We start from the raw sequence: 26993 nt of genomic DNA, 5'->3' as shown, positions 1-26993 counted from the left end.
TTAACAACCACGGAATTAACTCAACCATCACAGAATTAACTCAACAACCATGGAGTTAACTCAAAAAACACAGACTTAACTCAAACCCACGGAGTTAACTCAACAACAATGGAATTGAGTCAACAACCCCAGAATTAACGTAATTAACTCAACAACCATGGAGCTAACTCAACACCCAGGGAGTTAACTCAACAACCACAGAGTTAACTCAACAATCACAGAATTAACTCAAAAACAATGGAATTAACTCAACAACCACAGAGTTAACTCAATCACCATGGAGTTAACTCAATCACCATGGAGTCAACTCAACCACCACAGAATTAACTCAACAATCACAGAATTAACTCAACTCAAAAACCGTGGAGTTAACTCAACATCCACGGAGTCAACTCAAGAACCGCCACCCCCGGGGCAGGGCTGTCCCTGCTCACCCTGGTACTCCAGCTTGAAGCCGGGTTTGTTCTGGGAGTGGTCGCTGTGGAAGTAGACGGTGGTCTCGTGGGAGGTGGAGAGCAGCGAGCCGGGCAGCTCGGCGCCGCTGAAGCGCCCGATGACGCCGCTGGTGTCGTAGGGCCCGTTCCGGATCTCCACAAAGTCGTGGTTGGGCTCCGTGGAGAAGTTCAGGAACTGGATGTGGGCACCTGCAGAGGGGGGAAGGAGGAGTTGGGCTCTAAAATTGCAGCTGAGGTTTTGCACCGGCACCAGCTCCAACAGCAGCACTCACACCAGCACTCACCTCAGTTCCAATCTCAATACTAAACCCAGCTCCAACATCAGACTAACTCCAACTCCAACACCAGCACCAACCCCAACATCATCAACCCTGGTTCCAATCCCAATATCAAACCCAGCTCCAATCCCAACCCAAAAATCAGCACTGACCCTGGCTCCAATCCCAATACCAAACCCAGCACCAACCCCAGCACCAACATCAGCACTAACCCCAGCTCCAATAGCAGAACCAACCCTAACATCAGCATCAACCCTGGCTCCAATCCCAATACCAAACCCAGCTCCAACCCCAGCACCAACACCAGCACCAACCCCAGCTCCAACCGCAGTATCAACCCTGGTCCCAACCCCAGCTTTAAACCAAGCTCCAACCCCAACATCAGCACCAACCCCAGCTCTTACCCTGGTTTCAATCCCAGCTCCAATCCCAGCTCCAACCCCAAGCCCAACATCAGCACCAACCCCAGCTCCAACCCTGGTTTCAATCCCAACACCATTCCCAGCTCCAATCCCAGCTCCAACCCCAACCCCAACCCCAGCTCTTACCCTGGTTTCAATCCCAATCCCAACCCTAGCTCCAACCCCAGCACTGCCCACCTGCACAGCCCAGGACACCCTGGACACTCAGCAGGACTTTAACTGCCCTGGGGACACAGAGTGCCTTCAAACTGACTCAGAGGAGCTTTGGAGTGGAGCTTAGGAAGGAATTCCTCCCTGGGAAGGTGGGGAAGTCCTGGTTTAGGGTGCCCAGAGCAGCTGTGGCTACCCCTGGATCCCTGGCAGTGCCCCAGGCCAGGTTGGATGGGGCTTGGAGCTCTTTGGGATAGGTCCCCTGGCAGGGGGTGGAATGAGATGATCTTGAGGTTCTTCCCAATCCAAACCAGTCAGGGATTCTCTGATTTTTTTCAGCCCCTCTTCTGTGATGGCACCAACCCAAACCCATCTCTCTCACCAAACCCCACAGGCAGCAGGATCCTCCACGTGCAGTCCAGGTTGCTGGGGTAATTTCCCGGGAATCCTGGGCTCAGGAGCACTCCTTCCATCTCTTCTGCTGTTCCTCCACACTGGGCTGGAAGAACAACAGGGTTCATGGTCAGGATCCAGTGACAGGATCCCTGAGGGGCTTGCCTGGGTGAGGGCCATGGGAAATGAAGGAATTAACGACTCAGCTGATAAAAAGGAACCAGCACCAAGCTTCCAGGGCCACATCAGGAATGGATGTGCCTTTCTCCTGCCCTTGGGAGATGAAGACTGAGCCCAGGGATCCAGTTTGGGCCACCAGAAAGGGAAAGCCAGATGTGAGCAGTGACAGAGGGGATGGACACCTGCTCTGCCCACAGACATTGCATCAAACCAGGCACCAGCACTTGCTTGACATCTTCACCAGCTCAAACAATGACTGTGAAGAAGCTGAGTGATGCTATTCTGACCCCAGTTACAGCCTCTCCATTCCCCTGCCAATCTCTGGGCAGTCTGTCACTGATAAATCCAGCACGGAGTGTTTGCTCGCTGCCTGCAGCCCACTGCCAGCCAGCCACGACAGCACAAAAATATGTTTACAAAAGGCATCACATGAAACTGCAGCACTGACAGCACCTCCTCACGCTTATCTGGATGACCTCCACGTGGTCCCAGCAGCAGCACCCAGCTGAATCCAGCCAGGTGTTCTCTAACTCGCTGTCACAGCCAGGCACAGGCTCTTTGTCCAATATCTCATCAGCCCAGACCTGCTCCTAACGAGGTTTCTCCCAGAAGATTTCTCTTTCTTTTCCCTCCTAATGGCTCTTTAATAGAACTGCTGCTGAATTATTTAGGTGCCCAGCAGCCGGAGGAAGCAGGCCAGGAGAAAATCAAACTGTGCTTGGAGCAGGGGCTCTGGTGGGCACAGGGCAGAGCCCCAGCACTGTCACACCCACAAAGGTGACACTCACTCCTCCAGGGGTGGCTCCAGATGTTTTTCTGCCTCTCTGCAGCTGCCTGACCTTTCCCAAGGAGGGGAAAATACAGGCACAGCCAAAATCCTTCTGGGTTGGGGGGCTGGTGCTGATACAAAGAACAAAACTTGTGGTTTGGCAGCTTTTGGGATCCTCCTCCATGCTGGGATCTCCCAGCTGAGCCCAAGGACTTCTGCTTCCATTCAGAGCAGCTCCCAAGGGAATGGGCCCTTTAGCTCAGTCATTCTCCTGGAAATATCTCTCCATTTATTCCTGGCCTGCAGATCATCAGATAAAAGAACTGTTGGCTCTTATAATTACTTTAAAGCCAAATGATGTAAGCTGGAACAGCAGGAGCCCAAAATAACTGTTAACTAAAGCTATTAAATGCATAAATGTCTCTCTCAGAGCTGCAAAATGTGCAATATGAATATTAAACATCTACATTTGCTAAAAGCAAATGACTGAAAATAATTTTTAAAAACCTCCTGCAAGTTCCATTCACCTCCAGGCCTTTTCCACAGGGAAAATGGAATGTCCAGGCCTGAACATCTGAACAGATCTGAGGGTAAACAGTGACCTGGACAAGTGACCTGTGGACAGCAGAGTGGCCACAGCAAGTTGGGATGCTGGGAGAGACCAGGCCCCAGTGAAAGCAGCAGCTTTGGTGGTTATCAAACACATTCCACAAAAATAAACCACGCTTCAGATGGAAAAAAAAAAAAATCCTCAAGCCATAAAACCAGCCTGCATCCAGCACGAGGAAATTGGAGGTTTTCCCTTCTGAATGGGGGATAATTCTGTGTTTCACATTTTGTACTAGAGCCACATCCGTAACATCCAAAACAAAGCACTCCAGGCAGCCCACGGGGACTTCTCGTGCACAATTTCCCTGGCAACCCAATGTTTCCTCACACTTGCAGAACCAACCTGAAATTTCTCTAAATCAGCTCTTTAGCCTTGTTTTATTTTAAGGAAGTGTTATAAATATCAGCCAGGTAGAAAGAAGTTGATTCCTTACCAATGCAGAGGGGTGGAGGGTATTCCAGCGGCGCACCGTGCCGGCATGCAGGAGATGTGAGAGTGGCCCTGCAGGGATGGAAAACAAAACAGGGGTTTGGGAGGTGGATGGAAAACAAAGGGAGAGAGCCCCTCCCTGTCCTGGAAGGAAAAAATTCCCTGCAAGATGGATCTGACCCAGAGGGAGATGCCTGTTGCATGTGGGGAACCAGAAAAATGATGCTTTAAAGAATGTAGGAATGAACAACTGGATTTGGAGATGATCTTTCACACTTGGGGATTATCTCTGGAGATAATATTGGTGTAGGAGGTCATCTAAAGGCTGGTCGTTATTGGAGGAAGATATGGAAAAATGTCCATAAAATGCCCACTCCTCTAAGGGGGGGAGTGAATACAGTGGTACAAATTTAGCAAATTAGCATAATTGACAAAAATAATCATAAATAGTGAGGTAATTCAACCATCTCTGAATCCTCTCCCTCATCAGGGACTAAACTTTGTGTCTCCAAGAGCTGGTTAAAATCTTGGAAGAGCCAAGGAAGAACAGGAACCTGGGACCCCCAGCCTGGAGCTCTGGAATGTGTTTTGTCTTTCTGCCTCGGGAAAAGGCAGGGAAAAATACTGGGACTGACCACAAATGTTACAACAGAGGTAGAAATAGATGTGTAAAGAATATAGGGAACCCAGAAAAGCAGGAGTCCTTCTGGTAATGCTCAAGGACCTGGAACAGAGTTACAGGAATAAACGAGGGATTTATTAGAAGGTTTTTACAGGAGACACCTTGGGCAGCACAAGGCTGGAGATGGACTCAGGATGGATCCAAGATGGACCCCGAGTCACAAATTTTCACACTTTCATAAATTTTGGTCCACTTCCATATGGGGATAACCGTCCAATTCCAGCTCAGGTTCTGCAGTCCCACCCTCCCAGTTTGCTCCCCTCCATTCCCTGCTGCTTGCACTTTTTGGGGCTGAAGCTGCAGCGGTGTCCTTGGTTCTGGGGCTGGAAAAGGATTGTGCTGCGGGACTGAGGAGAGGAAAAGGATTGTTCTGTGTGAGCGAGCTGTGAGGAGACCTTGCTAAAACACTTCATAAGGAGCTCAGGGTCCCACCGTGGGGCAGTGCAGGGTCTGGAGAAGCAGGGAGCTGCGGCTGTACCTGCAGGGCGTAGCCCGGCTCGCACTGGAAGGACACCACGTCGTTCACCAGGTAGCGCTCGCCGATCTTCAGCCCATTGCCGGGAACGGCGGGCTCCGGGCAGCTGGAGAGACCCACGGCTGTGGGGAGAAGGGAGCTCAGGGAGTGGGGCTGGGGCTGTGCTGGGGGCTGCAGGGATGGGAACACGCTTTGTGTTCTATCCTGCTCCTGTTTGCCACCGCATACTCTGGTAGGGGAATTCTGTTTATTATGGATTCTCCAGGGACAGCCCATTTCCATCCCCACATTTACAGCTGGGAATATCCTGCTGCAAACCCAACTAACAACCTGTAACATCTCATGAGAGGTGATGGGCTCTCCTTCCCTTCCCTTCTTCCTTTCTCCTTTCCTTTTGTTTCTCCTTTCCTATTCCTTCTCTTTCCCTCTCATTTTCCCTTTCCTTTCCTTTCCTTTCCTTTCCTTTCCTTTCCTTTCCTTTCCTTTCCTTTCCTTTCCTTTCCTTTCCTTTCCTTTCCTTTCCTTTCCTTTCCTTTCCTTTCCTTTCCTTTCCTTTCCTTTCCTTTCCTTTCCTTTCCTTTCCTTTCCTTTCCTTTCCTTTCCTTTCCTTCCCTTCCCTTCCCTTCCCTTCCCTTCCCTTCCCTTCCCTTCCCTTCCCTTCCCTTCCCTTTCCTTCTTCTTTTCCTTCCATAACCCACATCTCTCTCCTTTTCCCACATTTTTTTCTCTCCATTTCCCACATTTTCTCCTCTCCATCCATCTCCCATCTCCCCCTCTGCACATCTCAGGGAGATAAAATGAATCCTGCAGGCTCCTCTCCATCATAACCTCCTGCATCCCTGCAAGGGCTCCTGCTCCCCACAGAGCCCCAGGCAGGGGGAAAATAAAAGAGAAAAGGAGCAAGGAGAGGCTGAGTCTCCTCCCAAAGCCCAGTCACGCTTCCCTCCCTGCTCCTGGATGTGCTGCTTGACCTTCAGAGAGGCAGCAGGGAAAATGGCTTTAAATAACTTCTCCTTCACATCAGTGCCTTTCACTCAGTCCCAAATTGTTCCTGGCTTTGGAGCATGCAGAGGTAAGAGCTCAGCCTGAGTGCCACAGTGAGGGAGAAACCTGAGTTTTCCTCCCCTGTTTGAGCTCATCTCTCCCAACTTCCTCCCAGAAAAAAACACAAAAAAACCCCAACCCAGGGCTCAGAGCTGGGAGATTCCAATTGTACAAACAGAGCAGAAATCACATCATTTCCAGCTGCCCTGAAAATCAACACCTATTAATTTCCTCAGCCAAGGAAACAGACAGGGCTGATAATCCCCAGGCTCATGAAAAACCTGGCCATGATTTTTGCAGGAGGGTGCTCAAAGGATTTATCGACTGGAATAGAGCTGGAGAAGAAACAGAGTCACAGCCAGAGGATTCCTGCAGCTCCCAGAGCACAGGCTGGGCACATTTATTCTCTCCCAATCCTGTGGTGGCTGTAATCCTGCTGGATTCAATAATGGACAGGGTTTCAGTGAGTAAAGGCAGCAAATCCTGGAAGGTTTTAGTGCTGCTTGGCTCTAAAGCAGCCCCAGCTGTGCCATGGCAGGGAATCTCACACTGGTTGGGGTGGGAAGGCTCCTAAATCACCCAACTCCCTCCCACCAGCCCAGGCTCACCCTCACCAGCAGCAGAGCTGGGAAAAATCATGGAATATCCTGAGCTGGGACCTGCAAGGATCATCCACCCCACTCCTGGCTCTGCAGGATAACCAACCCCAAAATGTTTAGGATGGATTTAGGGAAATCCTAAATTCTCCCCAGGCTCCCCAGAGAATGGGAGCAATCCCAAGAGCTCCAGGAAGGTTTGGACAGGGTGGGATTGCTGGGATACCTGTGCAGGGCCAGGGTTGGACTGGATGATGCTGGTGGATCCTTCCAGCTCAGGATATTCCAGGATTCTCTGCCAGTGTTATCCAAAATAACAGGCACCCCCACCTCCCCTGCAGCTGGGCTGCTGCACCTCTCCTGATCAGACATCAGGAATCAAACACAAACCCAGGGGAAAATGAGTTTTTGTCATCCCCATCCAAACCTGACAGTGATTTCCCAAAGGATTCTCTTCCCTGCCTCACTCAGGTTTGTTCTCTCACCACTGGGGATTTCTTTTTGAAAACACATTCTCTGGCTAGGATCACATTTAGCCACGTGCTGGGGTCTGTATTCCCAAAAAAAAAACTGGCATGAGCCTTGCTGGGAGCAAAATGCTGCCATTCCAGGAGGTGCTGGGATCATCCCTAACCAGGAACCCACTCAGGTGCTCCACCCCACCACAGAATTTGGGTTGGAGGGGACATTAAAGATGTTTTTAAGGTGTTTTTGTAAAGGAGGGGTGCCCACACCACCTCAGAGCTTCCAGAGGTTGTGCCAAGGTGCCCTTGGACAAGGAGGATGGATCAACCACCTTGGGAATGCTCCTGTGCAGGGCTCTGAGCACACAGCACAGCAATTCCTGGATCCAGGAATGTGCCCCGGGCAGCTCAGGGTGCTGGGGCTGTGGGGACAGGAGCACATCCAGCAGTGAGGGAGGGGAACATCCCCAACACCCACTAAAATACTGCAGAAAACCCACCCTGATAACACTGATAACACTGATAACACTGACAACATGGAGTTCAGCCCTCAGCTGTGAGCAGAGCCTGCCCAGGCTCTTTGTGCAGCCCCATCCCTGCACTTTTTCCAAGCTCAGGCTCCATCAAAATGCTCAAATTGAGTTTCATCTCCGTTCTGACCCTGCTTTCCTCAGGGGATGACCTCTGAGGACCCTTCCAGCCAGGATTTTTGGGATGAGAACATCTCCAGACCTGCTGGTTCCATCAGGGAATGCCAAGAGCTGGAAGTCCCTGGCAAGCAGCACTTCCCAAACCCAGATCCCAGCCTTGCACCCACGGATTTTTTTAACCCTTTTTGTGCCACAAAAAGCTGCCACCAGGCTCATCCCACCCCTCTGTTCCATCTTTCCTCTATTTATCACTCCCTCCCTGAGAGCAGGGAGCCACAGCAGCTCCTTCCCCCACCTCCCCAGCCCTGCAGGCACCTCCCCATCTGGCAGGAGCTGCGGGATCAAGGCTGGAGCTGCTCTTACTTTTGTATTCCAGGTGAAAGCCGGCGGCAGAGACGCTGATGTCGGAATAGAAATGCAGATAGAGCTGGTTTGAAGTGCTGTTGAGCAGCGCAGGCACTGTGGTTCCTGGCAAAACAAGAGGAGCACAAAGGCAAGGGGAGAGTGTGAGAAATGCCTGTTTGATGATTGGCTTCTGGCAAATATTCAAATGGATGTTATATGGGATGTGTTAGAAAGTGATGCTGGATGAATTCTCTTAAGTAGGGTGCTAAATATAGAAATAAATGCTATATTAAAACTATACTAAAGAATAGAGAAAGGTTTAACATGAAAGGTTTAACAGAGCCCTGACTCAGCCTAACCATGATTGGTCATTAAGTAAAAACAATTCGCATGGAACCAAACAGTGACCAGTTGGATAAACAATGTCCAAACCACATTCCAAAGCAGCAAAACACAGGAGAAGCAAATGAGATAATTATTGTTTTCCTTTTTCTCTGAGGCTTCTCAGCTTCCCAGGAGAAAAATCCTGGGCAAAGGGAGTTTTCAGAAAATGTGACAGTGACAGGGGATATTCCATAATTCTCTGGGCTGTTCTGCTCCAGCCACACACAGACCCATGGGCTCCATCTCCCTGTGAAAAATGTGTATTTTATGATTGGCTTTTGGCAAATATTCAAATGAATATTATATGGGATGTGTTAGAAAGTGATGCTGGATGAATTCTCTTAAGTAGTGTGCTAAATATAGTTTTAGGTTATAACAAAATGTTAAAATAGAAACTATGGTATGTAAGATATTTTTTTAAAGAAAGGACTTGCAGCCACAGGACACCTAAATCTTTCAGAGAAAGAGAATTTATTGCTCCATTATCAGAAGAAATGAACTTCTTCCTGCCTTGCTCAGGCTTGAAGGCACCATCAGGATTCAGAGGAAGAAGTTGGCACTGACCAGACAGAATCCTGTGTTTGAATGGAATTTATGCATCATGGATGAAGTGTATGAATATGCAACAGGTTATTGTTTTTAAGGGTTAATCCTCTGTTAATGTGGGTCCTTTTTCGAGTTTATGCTGCTCAGAAAAAGGTACCCAGACTGTCCTTAACTCTTTGTTTGTATTGTCTCATATTGTCCTAATCCAAATTGTCCAAATTATTATTACTCTAATTGTATTACTATTTTTTTAACCATCTTATTGCTATTCTTATTATTTCTAAAAGCATATTTTAAATAATAATAAACATATTATTATATATTATTAATAGATAATATAATAATATATTATATAATCATAGATATTATATATTACACATCATATATTACTATTATATATTATTAATATATAATATATAATATATAATATATAATATATAATATATAATATATAATATACATTATATAATATATAATATATTATAAATAATATATATTATATATTATATATTATATATTATATATTATATATTATATATTATATATTATATACAATATATTTTATTATAATATATGAAATATAATAAAACAATGATATACAATATTATTTTAATATTTGATATTACATTTCCTATTCAACTTTTAAAATGATCAGGTTCTTTCTAACGAGGCCAATTGAGAAATACCCAGGGCCTTTCCTGAAATCCTTTCCTGGATTTCAGCCTGTGGAGCTTGGCCACCGACAGAGAAAAAGCACCAAGGGATGGGAAACAGCGTGGGTGGAGCACAGGTCTGGGAAAATTCAGGAAAATTTGGGAAAATTCGGGATTCCTTCATCCCCTGGAAGCTGCTGCAGCAGCAGGACAAGGCAGCTCCATCCCAGACCCTTCTCCTGCCTAGATCAGGGCATTTTGGGCACATTTGAAAAATAAATGAGGTTTTGGGCCATTGTTCTGCCAGTGGTGCTGAATTTGAAAGGCTCTCAAAGCTCCTGGAGTCTGCTCTGCTAAAAGCCACAATTCAAGGAAAAACACATGGATTCCAAAGGAAATACAGAAAATCCAAGGAAAAATAAGAGTTTGCTTTGCAGCCTTTCACCCATTCTGGGGACATCAAGGTCAGGTCACCCTGCCAGGTGTGGTGGCCTCACATCCCAGCAGAGCTGAGGGAATTCCCATTTCCAGGAATAAAACCCCACTGGTTTCGTGTTTAAGGCTCCCTCTCAACCCTTCCCACAAGGCAGATGGAGCTGAAATTCCCAACCCAACAGAGCACATGATTCCCCTGAAATCCATTCCTGGCTTTTGATGCTTTTTTAAAGTTTAATTTTGTGAGGTGAATGAGATGAGGCAGGAACTGATGGGCTCGAGGGCCACGTACCAGAGAAGCTCCCCAGCATGGTGGCTGTGTTGTCTCCTCCATCAAACACTTCCAGGGAATCCCAGTTCTGCTCTGTGACAAAACTGATCACCTGGATCTGCAGAGAGAAACAAAACAAAGAAAAAAAATTGAAATGATCGAAATAAATCAAATTAACAGCAATTAAAGGGCGACTAATTGAGTTTACACACTCTGGGGGTTCAACACTGGCAAAATTTGGAGAATTCTGCCTTTGACTGTTCCCACTGGGATTTTCCAGCTATTTCCCCCCAAACTTCCAAATAGAAATGTTATTTTCTGCTGCTGCTCCAGAGCTCCTGGAACTGCCCAGCTCATTTACAGCTGCTGAAAATCCCAGCTTTCCCCCCCCTATTTGGAGAAACCCCTGAAGACTTTGAGCCCTTTCAAATGAGAGCAACCAGCAGCAACCATGAGATAAAATAAACCCAAAAACCACCTCACATTAAACAACAGGATTTTAAAAATCCAATCAAGTTCCAGCCTTGTTCCTCAGCTTTTAGTGGGACCACTCGAGTGCATTTTCAGATTTCACCTTTCCCTGCCATGCCCCACAAGGTTTGGAGGCCTTAGGAAGTCACTTGGCTCCATTAGTTGGAACAACAACAGAAATCCTTGGATGAGAAACATCAGGAGAGCTGAGAAATCTGCATTTATACAGAAAGGCAGAGCTGAAAAATCTGCATTTATACCGAAAAGCAGCTCGTGCTTGAGTGAGGATCTCCAAGGAATTGCTCAGCTTTGTTTACCATTAACAGGGATTTTGCCTAAATCCTAAATGCTGATGGTTCAAAGCTTACAGTGTCCCATTAAAAACCCGAGTTTGGTGAATGGGATGAGAGTGAGGCAGAAAACCTGGGTAAAAACCACCTGTTTTGGGGGAAAATTCAGATTTAAGCTGGAAGGTCTGGATGAGATTTTCAAACGTTGGGTATCTCAAATTAAACTGGCAGGCAAAAAAAAAAAACCAAAAAAAAACAAATCCAAGAGGAATCTTAAATCAGGAGCATAAATGAGTTGTACAGCTTGGCTCCAAACAAGGAGTGTGCTGGAAAATTGAGAAAAATGAGCATTGAGGAGATTTCACTGCCCTCAAACTTTGACTACACACATGCGAACCTTCTCCCTTTCTCCCCAAATCTTATTCCCTGATTTCCTCATCCACCCCAATTCCCCACTTACCCCTGCTTTGCTGCACATCAAATCAAAACCCCCCGTTTGAAAATAAAATAAATAATAAAACCAAAATAAAATAAAGTAACAAATAATAAAACCAAAATCAAGGCCCCCACTCCAGCCATTGAAACCCATTTTCTCCTTGATTTACTCCGGGTAATAAAACTGGCTGTAAAGTTCCTCCCAAATATTTTGTTTTTTAGCAGAAAGTGAGTGGAGTTCACCCAGCAGGAATCTCAGTGACCCCCACGGAGCCATCACTGACCCTTTTCTTCCCTTTTTTCCTGCCTCATTACACCCCTATCGTGATTTACATTATTGGAAGCGGAGTGAGAATGAGCGTTTTGTTTGCTCTTACACCGCCTAAATTATTTATTCTCCTCTCTCCCCCCCTCCTCCAGCTTAACGGAATAAACATTTTTAAGGTCCTAATTCTAGTCTGACATGTGGATTCACAAGGGATCTGCATCTATTTACTGCCACGTGTATAAATTAATTCACTCAGGAAGGTTTGCTCCGGGAATGAATAATTCATGGCAGAAGTGCCAGCTTCTACCCTGATTACATAAAAATCCTGCTCCTGAGTGCTGCTACCAAGAAAGCTTCAATTTCACCTCCTTCCCTGATTTACAGTTGTTTAACCTTTAATTGTTGTGTAAAAAGGGGGGTAAAGCGATGCTGGAATTAAGATCTAATAATGGAGAAGGCAAAGGAAGTGGAGCCAGGATGGATCCAGCTCCAGCTCTGTGGTCATTCCCTCCCTGGGGGCTGCACTGAGACCCCTCCCTGCAGCTGTTTCAGGTCCTGAAAAGCCAAAATCTTTCTCCAAGGGCTTTTTTTGCCTTCCTGGAAGACCCAGGGAAGCTGATGGGTCGTGACCAGATGACAGCAGATCCTGGTGACAGATGTGGAAGTGCAGACCTCAGCACTGGTGGGGGACCCAAAGAATTTTAAGGGTTTGGGATGAGTTTTAAAGCTCATCTCATTCCTAAATCTCTGCTGTGGGCAGGAACATCTCCCACTATCCAAAAGTGGAACAGGTTGGAAGCCCTGCTCAACCTGGTCTTGGGCACTTCCAGGGCTGGAGCATCCACAGTCTCATTGGACAATCATAATAAAAAACTAAAATTTAACCCAAATTCTCCCTCTTTTGTGCCAGAGTAAGGGTCACACTGAGGGACCACAGTCCTGCTGTTCCCAAATCCCACCCTGTGCCTCCCTGGCAATGCTCCTGGAGCTCTGGCATCCTCAGGGCTGTGCCCATCCCCTGGGGACCATGGCAGTGCCCAAACACCCTCTGGGGGAAGAAGAACCTTTCCCTAAATCCAACCTGCCCCTCCCCTGGCACAGCTCCTTGCCTGGTCACAAGCTGCAGCCGTGATATTTTATGGAAAATCCTTTCCTTAGGATTTTTCCTCCTGAGAAGCTGAAAGGCCTCAGGAACAAAATGTAAACATTGATTATCTGCTGCTGTGGAATGCAACAGGTGCATCTGGGATTGGGCTCATGTGGTTGTTTCTGATTAATGGCCAATCACAGTGAACTGGCTCAGACTGTCTGTCCAAGACAGAAGCTTTTGTCATCATTCCTTCTTTTTCTATTCTTAGCTAACCTTCTGATGAAATCGTTCTATTCTTTTAGTATAGTTAATAGAATAGAATATATATCATGAAATAATAAAGCAAGCCTTCTGAAACATGGAGTCAGATCCTCATCTCTTCCCTCATCCGAAGACCCCTGTGAACACCGTCAATAAACATCAATAAACATCACCAATGAGTCCCTGCCTAATCCTGGCTGTAAATAAATAAATCCCTGATTCCAGAGAATTCCACATCAACCCATCCCTGTCCTAGGAGGAGCAGCAATTTCCCATCGTGTGAGAGCAGCACACCCCGAGTGTCCTGCTGTCTGTCCTGGCTGTACCTGGATCCCTGCTCCCTCGGGCACTGTGATCTTCCACACGCAGTTGAGGCTGTTCAGGTAGGGCTCAGGGAAGCCTGGGGACAGGATGGTTCCTTTCCTCTCCGTCAGGTTCCCCCCGCAGGGCACTGCCAGGAGGAAAGCACAAGGAATTGGTTTTGCTAAAAAAAAAATACATCGTTAAAATGACAAGAAATCGAGAGCTGGTTGTGATTTAAGGATGAGATTTGTTGGAATAATCCTCTTTCCAGTAACTTTTTCATGCAACTTTTGGCACATTCCTTGGGTGTGGGGAGCACACAAGGATGATCTTCATCCTCTCCTTCAGAGGATTTGAAGGCAGCTTTCAGCCAGATCTGATTTATTTGAGATGCTGTCCCAGATCTCACAAGAGTACTGGATCAAAAATGTCAATTCCCTGGAATTTGGGGTTAAACTGTTCTTATTTAGAGCCAGGCTGGGCTTTGTATTTTATCAGACAACCATGGAACAGTTTGGGTGGGAAGGGACCTTAAAGATCCCCAAATCACTTCACCCAGACCTCTTCCACTATCCCAGGTTGTTCCAATCCCTGTCCAGCCTGGCCTTGGACACTTCCAGGGATGGGGCAGCCACAACCTCTCTGGACAGAACCACAAGAGGTTCTAAAGAAATTTTTAACATTTCATTCATTTGTATTTCAATTCATTAGTGCTTTGTTTTGCTGTTGATGTTTCTTCAAGCTGGAAGAGACCCACAAATACCACCAACATCCAACCCCTGTCCCCTTTCAGGACAACCTAGAGACTGGCACCACTCCCAACAACATTCCCAGTGCCACCCACCCTGCTCCCACCTTCCTCAGTGCCACCTACATGTTGCTACAGGAAATAAAACGATGTGGACACGCTGCTCTTTTCAAGGTAAAAAGAGAGCTTTTAATTTCTAACACTTATAGATTTCCAAAAGTGGATTGGAGGGCGACAGTGCCACCTCTCCAATGACACTGGACAAACCAACAGCCCATCAAATTTCCCCTCCTCCATAAAAGAACGCAGAACAATAAGTCATTTACATAAAGCGTGCGACAAGAACGCAAACATCAGAAAGCTCAGAAAAACTTAAAAAAACTCTTTTCAAGGTAAAAAGAGAGCTTTTAATTTCTGACTCTAACATTTATAAATTTCCAAAAGTGACAGTGGATTGGAGGGTGACAGTGCCACCTCTCCAATGGCACTGGACAAACCAACAGCCCATCAGATTTCTCCTCTTGAAATAAAACGCCACGGACATGCTGCTCTTTTCAAGGTAAAAAGAGAGCTTTTAATTTCTAACACTTATAGATTTCCAAAAGTGGATTGGAGGGTGACAGTGCCACCTCTCCAATGACACTGGACAAACCAACAGCCCATCAAATTTCCCCTCCTCCATAAAAGAACGCAGAACAATAAGTCATTTACATAAAGCGCGCGACAAGAACGCAAACACCAGAAAACTCAGAAAAACTTTAGGAAACCAAGGTGGCACCTACCCACGCAGGTGGGGACGGAGGCGTTCCACTGGGCCAGGGCCCCGGGCATGGCCAGGCACTGGATGGCAGGGGAGCCCCTGAGGCTGTAGCCGGGGCTGCACTCGAAGCGCACCAGCGCGCCCACGGCGAAGTCGCTGCCCAGGCGCCGGCCGTGCCGCGGCTCCGGCACCGAGCTGCACTGCGTGGCGCTGGTGCGGGGCACGGCTGGCACACGGGGGAGGGCACACACACAAAACACAGTTAGTGCTGGCAGGGAGATGGCGGAGAGAAGATTTGTCTGTTTTGCACTGGAATTACTGAGTGTCTGAAGGCGGAGAGGTGCTGGGTGCAGACTTGAGTGTTGAGCGGTTGTACCTAAAGCCTGAAGTGTCAGGGGTGAATCCAAACATGATTACTGAATGATTGTACCTAAACCCCAAAGTGTTCAAATCCCAAAGGGTGGCTGAATCCAAACTTGGCCACTGGCTGATTGTACCTAAACCCCAAAGAGGGGCTGAATCCAAACACAACCATTGGCTGATTGTACCTAAACCCCAAAGAGGGGCTGAATCCAAACATGACCATTGGCTGATTGTACTTAAATCCCAAGGGGGTTGAATCCAAACATGACCATTGGCTGATTGTACCTAAACCCCAAAGTATCCAAATCCAAAGGAAGGGCTGAATTCAAACTTGGCCACTGACTGATTGTGCCTAAATCTCAAAGTATTTAAACTCCAAGGAGGGGCTGAATCCAAACTTGGCCATTGACTGATTGTACCTAAATCCCAAGGAGGGGCTGAATCTAAACTTGGCCATTGACTGTTCCTAAAAATCTAAAGTATTGGGGCTGAATCCAAACATGATCATTGGCTGATTGTACATAAACCCCAAAGTATCTAAATCCCAAAGGAAGGGCTGAATTCAAACTTGGCCATTGACTGTATCTAAACCCCAACGAGGGGTTGAATGCAAACTTGACCATTGACTGATTGTATCTAAAAACCTGAAGTATCAGGGTTGAATCCAAACATGACCATTGACTGATTGTACTTAAACCCCAAAGTATCTAAATCCCAATGAAGAGCTAAATCCAAACTTGGCCATTGACTGATTGTATCTAAAACCTTAAAGTATCGGGGCTGAATCCAAACTTGACCATTGACCAATTGTACCTAAACCCCAAGGAAGGGCTGAAGCCAAACTTGGCCACTGACTGATTTTATCTAAAACCCCAAAGTATCTAAATCACTAAGAGAGGATGAATCCAAGCATAACCACAGCTTGATTTTATTTAAATCCCAAAGATTGGCTTAATCCAAGCAGGACCATTGAGTGATTGTATCTAAATCCCAAAAATCGGTCAAATCCAATCATGACCATTGACTGATTATACCTAAATCCTAAAGATTGGCTTAATCCAGGCATGACCATTGAGTGATTACTCCAAAACCCCTAAGCATCTAAATCCTGAAGATTGGCTTAATCCAAGCATGACCATTGACTGATCATTCCTAAATCCCAAAGCACCTAAACCCCAAAAGTGAGCTGAACCCAAGCATGACCACTGACAAGAGAAAAAAAGAACATTTCATTCCCAGTTCTACCAGTTCAGGTGATCTGAGTTCAAGTGGCTCCATGCCAGAACAAGTGGAGGTGACACTTGGTGACACAGCTGGGTGGGCATGGGGGCACCCTGGATGAAGGTTGGACTTGAAGATCTTGGAGGTTTTTTTCAACTTTAATGATTTAATGATTCTATACCTGAAATAAAAGCAGCTGGGACATCCAGAATCCCCCCACTGCCTCCTTCCAGAGAACTTTCCCCACACCAAAAGGTTGTTTTTACCCAGGGGAACCAAAGGATTTGGCAGTGGCTTCCCAAAACATTGTTTTGTCACCTAATGCAGGAGTTCCTTTGGGTTCCTCAACTCCCTGGGCCTCATGGTCATGAAGGAACAGTAAATGGGAAAAAAATCATCTTTGGAAAAGAGAGAAAAGGGGGATTTAAGTTGTGATGGTGCTGAAATTGTTGATATTTCTGTCAAATACTGGGAATTACAGTCAAAGACAGGAATGAGTCTGGCAGATAAGTGAGGAGAAAAACTCATCAAAAATCCCAGGTCTATTGCCAAGGAAGAATTCAATTAATATTTTCCTCTGAGTTGCTTTAAATTTATGAGTGTTTAGCTAATTAGAGTCTGGCCAGGCAGATTCAAATCAGGATCGCCCTTTTCCCCTTGCTTCCCGTGCAGCTCTTGCAGGAGGGAGGAGGAAACCTTCCCTGCTTTCATCAAAACCTTTGTTCTGCTGAGCTCTTTGAAGATTACAATCACAACCACGGCTGTTTCACACTCATTAGGCAGGAATTCAAGAGAACAGATCTCTAACTACTCCAAAATCCAAACCATGCTTTGCTTCACCCCTGCAGAAGGCTCAGGTCGTGCCAGTGTCTGTCCCCTCTCTGCAGCAAAAAGCCTGGATGTTCCCACAGATAACTCCAGGGAGCACGTGGGTGAGAAATCCCTTCTGCTTTCCCACTGTTCCGTGCATCATTTCTTATTTACTCCCATAAAATCCCCGAGCTGTTCTCGCCCAGCGCAGCACAAAGCTGTTACTGAAAGGATCAAGGGGCAGCAGTGTGACAGCCCCGAGCCTGTGACACGCACACAGGGAGGATTTCCGAGCTGCCAGACGGGATTTCAGCTGCTTACACCCAGCGAAAGTGCTAAAAATGCCACTGGGGAGAATTGCTGGGGGATAAATCCCCAAATTCCCTGTGTGACTCCGGGCACGCCAGGATGGGGGTGATGGTAATCCTGGGATGTGCAGGGTTCAGGCTGAGTGGGAATGAAAGGGCAGAATACAAAGCGCCCAGAGCAGCCCTGCCAGAGCTCTGCTCCCAAAGGAATCCTAATTCCCTGTGATTTTCCATGCTCAGAACCCCCAGACACCAAAAGCAGCTCAGGACACTCAGGACACCCCTGGGAATGACCCAAGGACACTTCCAGAACACACCTGAACTCACCTTGGTAGACAAAATGAAAGCCTTTGGCTGTGGATTGACCCCTGGAGCTGAATTTGATGAGGATCTGGTTGGTGGTGGCCAATGGCAAAGATTCCCCTGGATGGGGAGGAGGGAAAACAGGAGAGACACAGAGGTGAAGGAATGAGCCACAGGGAGCGGGTGTTGGGTGACAGCTGTGCCAAAGCTGCTGTCCCCAGCAGTGACAGGGACAGGGAGAGGGGACAGGGGCAGCTCCCTACCTGAGTGAGAGCCTGAGAGGGAGCTGAGCAGCCGTGAGTGCTCCGTGGGGCCATCGTGCACCTCCACCACGTCATTGAGCGCCGTCTGGAAAAAGGCAAACTGCCCGAAGAGCACTGTGGGGACAGGGACAGGGACAGGGCTGGCACCGGCCACTGCTGTCCCCAGTGCCACCACGCTGCTGTCCCCAGTGTCACCACACTGCCATCCCACTGCTGTCCCCAATGTCATCACACTGCTGTCCCCAGCATCACCACGCTGCTGTCCCCAGTGCCACCACGCTGCCATCACACTGCTATCCCCAGTGCCACCACACTGCTGTCCCCAATGCCATTCCACTGCTGTCCCCAGTGCCACCACACTGCTATCCCCAGTGTCACCATGCTGCTGTCCCCAGCATCACCACACTGCTGTCCCCAGTGCCACCACGCTGCCATCACACTGCTGTCCCCAGTATAACCACACTGCTGTGCCCAATGTCATCACACTGCTATCCCCAGTGCCACCACACTGCTGCGCCCAATGTCATCACACTGCTGTTCCATTGCCATCCCACTGCCGTCCCCAGTGCCACCACACTGCTATCCCCAGTGCCACCATACTGCCGTGCCCAATGTCATCACACTGCTGTCCCAATGCCATCCCACTGCTGTCCCCAGTGTCACCACGCTGCTGTCCCCAGTGTCACCACGCTGCTGTCCCCAGTGCCACCACACTGCTGTCCCCATATTGCTGTCCCCAGTGTCATCACACTGCCATCCCGCTGCTGTGCCCAGTGTCACCACACTGCTGTCCCCAGGGTCATCACACCATCATCCCCAATGTCATCCCCATTCCATCCCAGTGCTGTCCCCACTGATGACCCCACTGCTGTCATCCCACTCCCATCCCCCTGCCACCATCCTACTGCCATCCCATTGCTGTCCCCACTATCACCCCACTGATGACCCCACTGCCACTCCACTGCTGTCCCTACACCACCCTCCACACCCAGCCCATGGGGCCAAGGCACTTTCATGGACTCAGAGAGTCCCCTGAGCTGAACCAGACCCCAAGGACCATCCAGTCCAACCCCTGGCCCGGACCCCCAGGACCCCCACCATTCCAAACTGGGATCTATTTTCCCAGCACCATCTCTGTCCTGTGTTTCAGCTGCCTTTATTCCAGCCTGGAAAAATGGGAGCCTTTTATTTATCCCCAAATTCCAGAGGCAGCACCAGCCCCCCCTGGGTTCATTAACTCAACATTTTCCCACTGATTCCCAGCCCTCTGGGAATTTTCTGTGACTCATCTCCTTTCCCTTCCTAGGCAACACGAGGTTCAAAATTCCACTGAGGAACAATAATTATTGACTAGCTGCAATGGACGAAATTGGACAAATCCAGAATTTTCTCTGACTCCAGCACAAAGAGCACCCAACAGCACCTCCTGCTACTCTCCCATCTTCCTTATCTCCAGTTCTGGATGAACTTAGAAACATTATCATTAAAAACCCAGCAAATAAGAAGAGAATCCCATGAAAATTCCAAGCATGGTACCATAGTCCTTGGGCACGACGATGGAGTACAGGCACACCTGGCCACTGGTGTAGTTTTGGGGATAATTTGGGGACAGGACGACTCCATCTGAGCCTGTGTACTGCCCTCCACAGGGAGCTGCAAGGGAAAAGGATCATGGAGCACCCCTGGAGCCTGGAAATGTCCCCAGCCACCATCCCCTGCTCCAGGTGCTGCTCCCTGAACGTTCTCATTGGAAAAATCAGGTTTATCCCACCCTGAGTTTGTGCTGGAATTATCAAACCTCTGATTAATGTGGGATTTGCTCTGTTCCCCACCTCACACCTGGGCATGAGCTCCTTTTGCCACCTTTCCTCAGTTTTCCCTGACAAAACCTTCCCAAATTAGGGATTTCACTCCTACTCCCCACCAGCTGCCTCTTGATCCCCTTCTCAGCTCAAGTCTGACTGCAAACTATAAAGTCAGAAAAGAAAATAAAATGATCACAGAGAAACCCTAAGGAAAAACCCCTTGTTTTGTCACTGAGCTCTGCCCCTGCTCAGGAACACCCAGGATTGAGGGTTTGGATTAGCAAGGATCAGGCTTAGCCAGGGTTTAAGTGGATTCCTGACTCCTGCCCTGTGCCAGGCACTGAATCAGCCACGTCCAGCTTCCTGTCTCCAAAAAAAAACTCAAAAAAATTCCCAAAAATCAGTTCTTTCTTTAAAAAAAAGAGCTGTTAAACCCCTGAAAAATGAAAACTAATTCCTGGTAAAACCCCTAAAAAAATTAGGGAAAAACTGAGAAAACCCCTGTGAATTAAGCCCCAGTTTTCCACGGGGGATGCACTGAGGGGTCCAGCTCTGGGCAGATCCCGCCCCCAGCCCCTCCCTGTGGGATTTACCTGTACAGGTGGGGCGTGGCTTGTTCCAGGTGGGTTTCCCATCCCCTCCCATCACACAGGTGAGGGTGGGGCCCCCCTCGATGTCGTAGCCCCCATCACAGTAGAAGGTGATGGTGGAGCCCAGCTTCAGGTCCGTGCCCACCCTGGTGCCATTCTTGATGGAGCCTGGGTCAAAGCAGGACTCCCGGGGGTTCTCTGCAGGGAAAGAGATAAAATTTTTTAAAAAGTATAAAAAAAAAGTTAAAAAATAAATTTCCCAGGATTTTTATTCCTCGGGCAGCAGCTCCTCTGCTGCTTTGATCAGTGCAATGGGATTTTTTTTTTTAGGATTTTTTTCACTTGGGAATGTGTGGGATTTTCACAAGCACTGGCACCATTTGCAGGGTGTGGATTTGGGATTTGGTTTGGATTCTGGGAGAAGGGAGGCTCCAGTTCCCACCCTGGCACCCAAAATCCAAACTCTCCTTTTTGGGAGCCACAGACTGGGGAACCCCCACTGCCCATCACACATTTGTATCCTCAGCCTTTGAATCCTGAAATCCTGGGTTCCCCTGGGTTCAGTGGGGTCTTGAAGGACCATAAGCCAAATCAAAACTCTGATTTCACACAATCCCAGGATTGCTGAGGCTGGAAAATCCCTTCAGGACCATCGAGCTCAAGCTGTGACCCATGCCCACCCTGTCACCAGCCACAAGGAGTGCTACAAGGACAAATCATATTTGAGATGGGGAGAAATCTCCATCTGGCACAGAGAAATCCTGGATTTCCCATCCCTGGAAGGGTCCAAGGCCAGGCTGGATGGAACTGGAGCAATCTGGGATGGTGGAAGGTGTCTGTCCCTGCCTATGGATGGGTTTTAAAATCCTTTCCAACCCAAACCAGAGTGGGATCCTTTCATTTATTCCTGGACACCTCCGGGGTGGGGATTCCACCCTTTCCAAGGCCTGGAACCTTTTCCATGCAGAAATTCCTGCTCATGTCCAACCTGAGCCTCCCCTGGCACAACTTGAGGCTGTTCCCTCTCACCCTGTCCCTGTTCCCTGGGAGCAGAGGCCAAACCCCACCTTGCTCCACCCTCCTGGCAGGTACAGAGTGCAAAATTCTCTTCCTGCAGAGTTTAAAATCCCATTTCCACATAAAAACTCCAGAGAACACTACAGAGCTGTCAGGACTTAAGATATTTTTTTCCTTCTTCTAACAGCTTTTTTTTTTGGGTTTTTCTTTTCTTTAGTTTTTTTTTCCCTGCCTGCAATATAATTAGAGGCTTTGATTAATCCTGCTCTTTTGTCATTTGGAAATTGCTCATTAAAGACAAGGGCTTTTCTGAGAGCAGTGGCTCTGGGAACAATTCAAGTGTGCTTAAGCATTAAATCAGGGGCTCTCAGATTTTGGGGAAGGTGTGGAAAGAAGGAACAGGAAACTGTAAAGCCCACAGGTTTTTCTTTTGCTTCTCTGCATGAAAAATCAGGTGATCCCACGGTTTCCTGTCCACAGCAGCTGCACCAGGTGATCCAAATGAATGGGGCACAAAAAGATGGGATTTTTCCTTTTCCTCAGAGCACCAATTCCCTGTTTTGGAAGCCACAGACTGGTCAACCCCCACTGCCCATCACACATTTGTATCCTCAGCCTTTAAATCCTGAAATCCTGGGTTCTCCTGGCTCTGTGGGGTCTTCATGCACAAATTTGGGACACTCTGGGCACCACTTTTCCTCTTTTCCTGTTTCATTCCTCTTCAACTCTCTCTCTGTTCCCACTGCTTTGGGCAAGAGGAACTCTCCTCCTTCTTTTCTCCACCCTCTGCTTTGGGGGTGCCAAAAGACCAGAATTCCCCCTGGCAGAAGTTTTCTACAACATCTAGAGCCTCTCCACTTGTTCCAAAGAGGTGGAATAATCTGGGAATAAGCAGAGCCCCAAGTAGCTGCTGGCGGAGTCTTTATGCACAGATTTTGGACACTTTTGAGCACCACTTTTTCTATTTTCCTTTTTCATCCCTCCTCACCTCCCTCTCTCTTCCCACTGCTTTTGGCAAGAAGGACTCCCTCCCTCCCCTTCTCCACCCTCTGCTTCAGGGGTGCCAAAACACCAGAGCTCCCCCTGGCAGGACTTTTCCACAGCACCAAGAGCCTCTCCAGTTGTTCCAACAAGTGGAATAACGTGGGAATAAGCAGAGGGAAAGCCCCAGGTAGCTGCTGAGCCCCCAGCCCTCACCTGTGTACTCGATGACGAAGCCGGCGTTGCTGACGGAGGCGTCGCTCCGGAACGCCAGGAAAAGGCTGTTGCTGCTGCTCTCGATCCTCTCTGGCAGCTGGGAGCCATAAAAACTCCCAATCAGGGGGCTCAGGGAGTCAGGCCCGTCGTAGATGTGCAGGAAATCGTAGCCAGGCTCCAGGCTGAAGCTGCAAAAGCAAAGGAGGAGAGCTTGGGGTCAGGACACGTCCCTGGAGAACGCGGGGTTGATGTTCTGGGATGTGGAAGCTCAGGGCAGGGATTGGCTGCTCCTGCTCCAAAATCCTGCTAGGCAGGAGATTCCTGACAGCTGCTCCTGCTCCAAAATCCTGCCAGGCAGAGGAAATTCCAGCCTCCATCCCATGAGTGAGGGATCCAGGAGTAGGGATGGAGTCAAGGGGTTGGGATGGGGTTGGTCTCAGAGCTGCAGCTGCTGCAGGGATTCCTGGGCTGTGCCACATCATGTTCTGTTGTATTTGTGGGGTGGAAGGAATGATGAATCTGACTCCATGTTCTTAGAAGGCTGATTTATTATTTTATGATACTGTATTATATTAAAGAATGCAAACTAAACTACACTAAAGAATACAGAAGGCTAAAGAGATAATAATGAAAACTCGTGACTCTCTCCAGAGTCCTGACACAGCTTGGCCCTGATTGGCCAAAGAGTGAAAACAACTCCCAGCAGAAACCAATGAAACAATCACCTGTGGGTAAACCCTCTCCAAACACATTCCAAAGAAGCAAAACACAGGAGAAGCAAATCAGATAATTATTGTTTTAATTTTTCTCTGAGACTTCTCAGCTCCCCAGGAGAAGAATCCTGGCCAAAGGGATTTTTCCAGAAAATATGACTGTGACAATGTTCTGTCTATCAAAGAGGAACTGCAGCTGGAATAAGAGGATCTCCTCACCAAAAAAATGTCTGGGAACAGATTATCCAGGGGCCTGGGACAGCTCCATCAGCTTTGGGTTGGTTCCTTCCCAGAGTTCAGGCAGCCACACCCAGATCCTCCCTCCCCTCTCTGTGGCCATGGCACCAAACCATGTGTCCCCTCCCCAAGGCCATGGCACCAAACCCTTGTGTACTCACACGCTGAACACCAGGGCAATGACATAGTCAGGGGACACTGTCAGCTTCCAGTCACACTCCTTCCCTGGGGGATATGGCTCTGGGTACTGTGGGGACAGGATCACCCCAGCCGGGCCTGTCAGGATCCCGCCACACGGAGCTGCAGGAAAACCACCAAGGGTGAGCCTTTTGTGAAAAATGCGTATTTTATGATTGGCTTTTTGCAAATATTCAGATGAATATTATATGTGTTGTGTTAGGAAGTAATGCTGGATTAATTCTCTTAAGTACTGTGTTAAATATAGTTTTAGATTATAAAAAATGTTAAAATAGAAACTATGCTATGTAGGATACTTTTTTAAAGAAAGGACTCGCAGCGGGATAGCAGCCACAGGACACCTAAATCTTTCAGAGAAAAAGAATTTATTGGTCCATTATCAGAAGAAATGAAATTCTTCCCACCTCAAAGGCGCTGTTAAGATTCAGAGGAAAAAGTTGGCACTGACCAGACAGAATCCTGTGTTTGAATGGAATTTATGCATCATGTATGAGGTGTATGAATATACAACAGGTTATTTTTTAAGGGTTAATCGTTTGTTAACTGTGTCCTTTTTCAGGCTCATGCTGCCCAGAAAAGGTACCTGGACGTTGGTAACTCTTTGTCTTTATTGTCTCATATTGTCCTAATTCAATTAGACCAAATTATTATTAATTCATATTAATAATTATTATATAGAATAGAATTAATATTAATGAATTCTAATTGTATTACTATTTTTATAACCATTTTATTACTATTAAGCTTTTAAAATTTTAAAAACAAGTGATTGGCGTTTTTCACAATTTGGAGCACACAGACTTCCAAAGCATCGAATGGAAAGCAGGAATGGAATAAAAAAAGGAGATGTGACAGACAGGGGGGATTGAGATAGCACAGAATCCTTGTGGGGTATTTTGGTGGGACGTGACACTGAGGTTCATGTAGGACATGAGGTTGTGGTGGCTCTGCCAGGTGAGGGCTCTGCCAAACACCGCAAAGATCTCTGGATGCCACCAGGACCTTCCCAAAACCCATAAGTGAAGTGCCAAGAGGGGGAGAGAGGGAGAAATTCCACTTTTCTGCTGCATTTATGGAAGTCCCTGTCAAGGCCTGCTCGCCTGTAATGAGGTGAAAACACGTCTGGGCCTAAATGGCTCCGTCGTGTTTACTCCACTTCCCAGCACATTAAATGCCAAGCTGATTGAAAAATCAATTATTGCTTTTTTAAGGCTCAAAGTGCCTGCTCGTGTTTCTCACCGTGGCAAAACACGACTGATATTTTTCCTGACAGTTTTTTATTATGCAGGCTCTTTGTGAGGGCTTGGAGGTTTCTCAGATCGGCCCTCACGTATTTGGGGTGAAAGGAAGGGGGTCTGAGAGCAGATAAAGAGTGGGAAATGAACTGGGATGGGATAAAAATGATGGGATAAATCTTGGAAACATTTTCCATGAAGGAGTGAGCATGTGGAATTTGATAAAAAAAATATCAGGTAAAACCCAGTGGGGCTGGTCTAGAAATGCCATAGTAGGGATTAGAGAGCTTTTTCAAGTCCAAAAATGGAGAAATGTCATCCTCCTGGGACACACCTGGAAACCACAGCACAGATATGGAAAATTTGGCTGAAAGTCCCCCAAAAATACCTTGGAGAAACCACCAAACTTCCCACATTGGGATGGGATGAGAGCAAAGAGAGCACAACCTGTAGGGGGGTCTAACAGCAGCTACAGAGTGGGAAATGAGCTGGGATGGGACAAAAATGATGAGATAAATCTTGGACACATTTTCCATGAAGGAGTGAGCATGTGGGATTGCCCTGTGGGCTTTGATAAAGAAAAATATCAGGAAAAAGATCAGGTAAAACCCAGTGGGGCTGGTCTAGAAATGCCATAGTATGGATTAGAGAGCTTTTTCAAGTCCAAAAATAGAGAAATGTTATCCTTCTGGAAACCACACCACAGGGAAATTTGGCTGAAAGTCCCCCCAAAAATGCCTTGGAAGAACACATCAGCACCTCCTCTGTACCCATTCACCCCAATTTTAACCCCAAGGGTGCTTTTCCCCTCCCAGACTGTAATGTCAGGGGAAAACTCTGCAGAAACTGAAATCTAAGGACTCATTTTTGAAAAGCCTGAGGGAGACAAGTGTTCAACACCCTCGGATTCCTTTGAAAATCCCACCCAGAGTCTCCAAAGGATTTGAAGCAGGAGCTGGACCCAGCCAGTGCTGCCTGGGACTGGGAGGGATGCAAACTTCAAATGGCCCAAACCTCCTGGGGCTCTCCCAGCCTGGATTGTTTCACAGTGGTGCCACAAAGAGGGGGAAATGCATCTGAAATGCTAAATACCCCCAATCAGCTCTAAATTTAACACTGAGTTTTCCCAGTTTAGCTCCAACCAAGCTGCCTCTCCCCCAGTTACTGATATTTCACTGATTATTCCTCCAGATCCTTTGTCACTTCATATTAAAATTGGCTAGTAAAAAAAAAAAACCCCTATAAACAACTGAAGTATAATTTGAAGTACAATTTGAAGTGTTAGAAAATCAGCTTTTTTAATCACAGCTCTGGAGACCTGAAGGATATTTTTTTAAAAAATATTTCCTAATTTTTTAAGATGTATGGAGTGAAATTTTATAACAGGGTTCAGGATGTGAATCTGTGTCCATGGGTTTAGGACGTGGATCTGTGTCCATGAATTCAGGACAGGGATCTGTGTCCATGGGTTTAGAACATGGACCTGTGTACATGGGTTCAGGACATGGATTTGTGTCCGTGGGCTCAGAACAGGGATCTGTGTCCATGGATTCAGGTCATGGATCTGTGTCCATGAATTCAGGTCACAGATCTGTGTCCATGGGTTTAAAACATGGATCTGTGTCCACAGATTTAGCACAGGGATCTGTGTCCATGTGCCCAGGACATGGATCTGCATCCCTGGGCTCAGATCATGGATCTATGTCCATGGATTCAGATGACAGACCTGTGTCCATGTGCTCAGATAACGGATCTGTGTCCCTGGGCCCAGATCATGGATCTGTGTCCATGGATTCAGGACAGGGATCTGTGTCCACAGATTCAGGACAGGGATCTGTCCATGGATTCAGGTCATGGATATGTGTCCATGTGCCAG

The 26993-nt window shown here is 47.4% G+C and overlaps 1 protein-coding gene across 1 annotated transcript in view; it reads right to left on the bottom strand.

Moving 5' to 3' along the window:
• CSMD2 (CUB and Sushi multiple domains 2) overlaps window positions 1-26993 on the bottom strand; it is a 261846-nt gene that overhangs the window by 40205 nt on the left and 194648 nt on the right. Inside the window, 16 exon segments of the mRNA XM_063177637.1 lie at window positions 435-644; window positions 1688-1804; window positions 3691-3714; window positions 3717-3731; window positions 3734-3758; window positions 4847-4965; window positions 7961-8065; window positions 10253-10349; window positions 13373-13497; window positions 14880-15083; window positions 17887-17982; window positions 18126-18239; window positions 19662-19778; window positions 20524-20718; window positions 22735-22922; window positions 23846-23984. Coding sequence (XP_063033707.1) covers window positions 435-644; window positions 1688-1804; window positions 3691-3714; window positions 3717-3731; window positions 3734-3758; window positions 4847-4965; window positions 7961-8065; window positions 10253-10349; window positions 13373-13497; window positions 14880-15083; window positions 17887-17982; window positions 18126-18239; window positions 19662-19778; window positions 20524-20718; window positions 22735-22922; window positions 23846-23984 — 1890 coding nt within the window.

Source organism: Melospiza melodia, chromosome 27 (assembly GCF_035770615.1).
Source record: "Melospiza melodia melodia isolate bMelMel2 chromosome 27, bMelMel2.pri, whole genome shotgun sequence".
Taxonomy (NCBI): Eukaryota; Metazoa; Chordata; class Aves; order Passeriformes; family Passerellidae; genus Melospiza; species Melospiza melodia.
The sequence above is the reverse complement of the archived record's forward strand: the minus strand, read 5'-3'. Positions and strand labels throughout refer to the sequence as shown.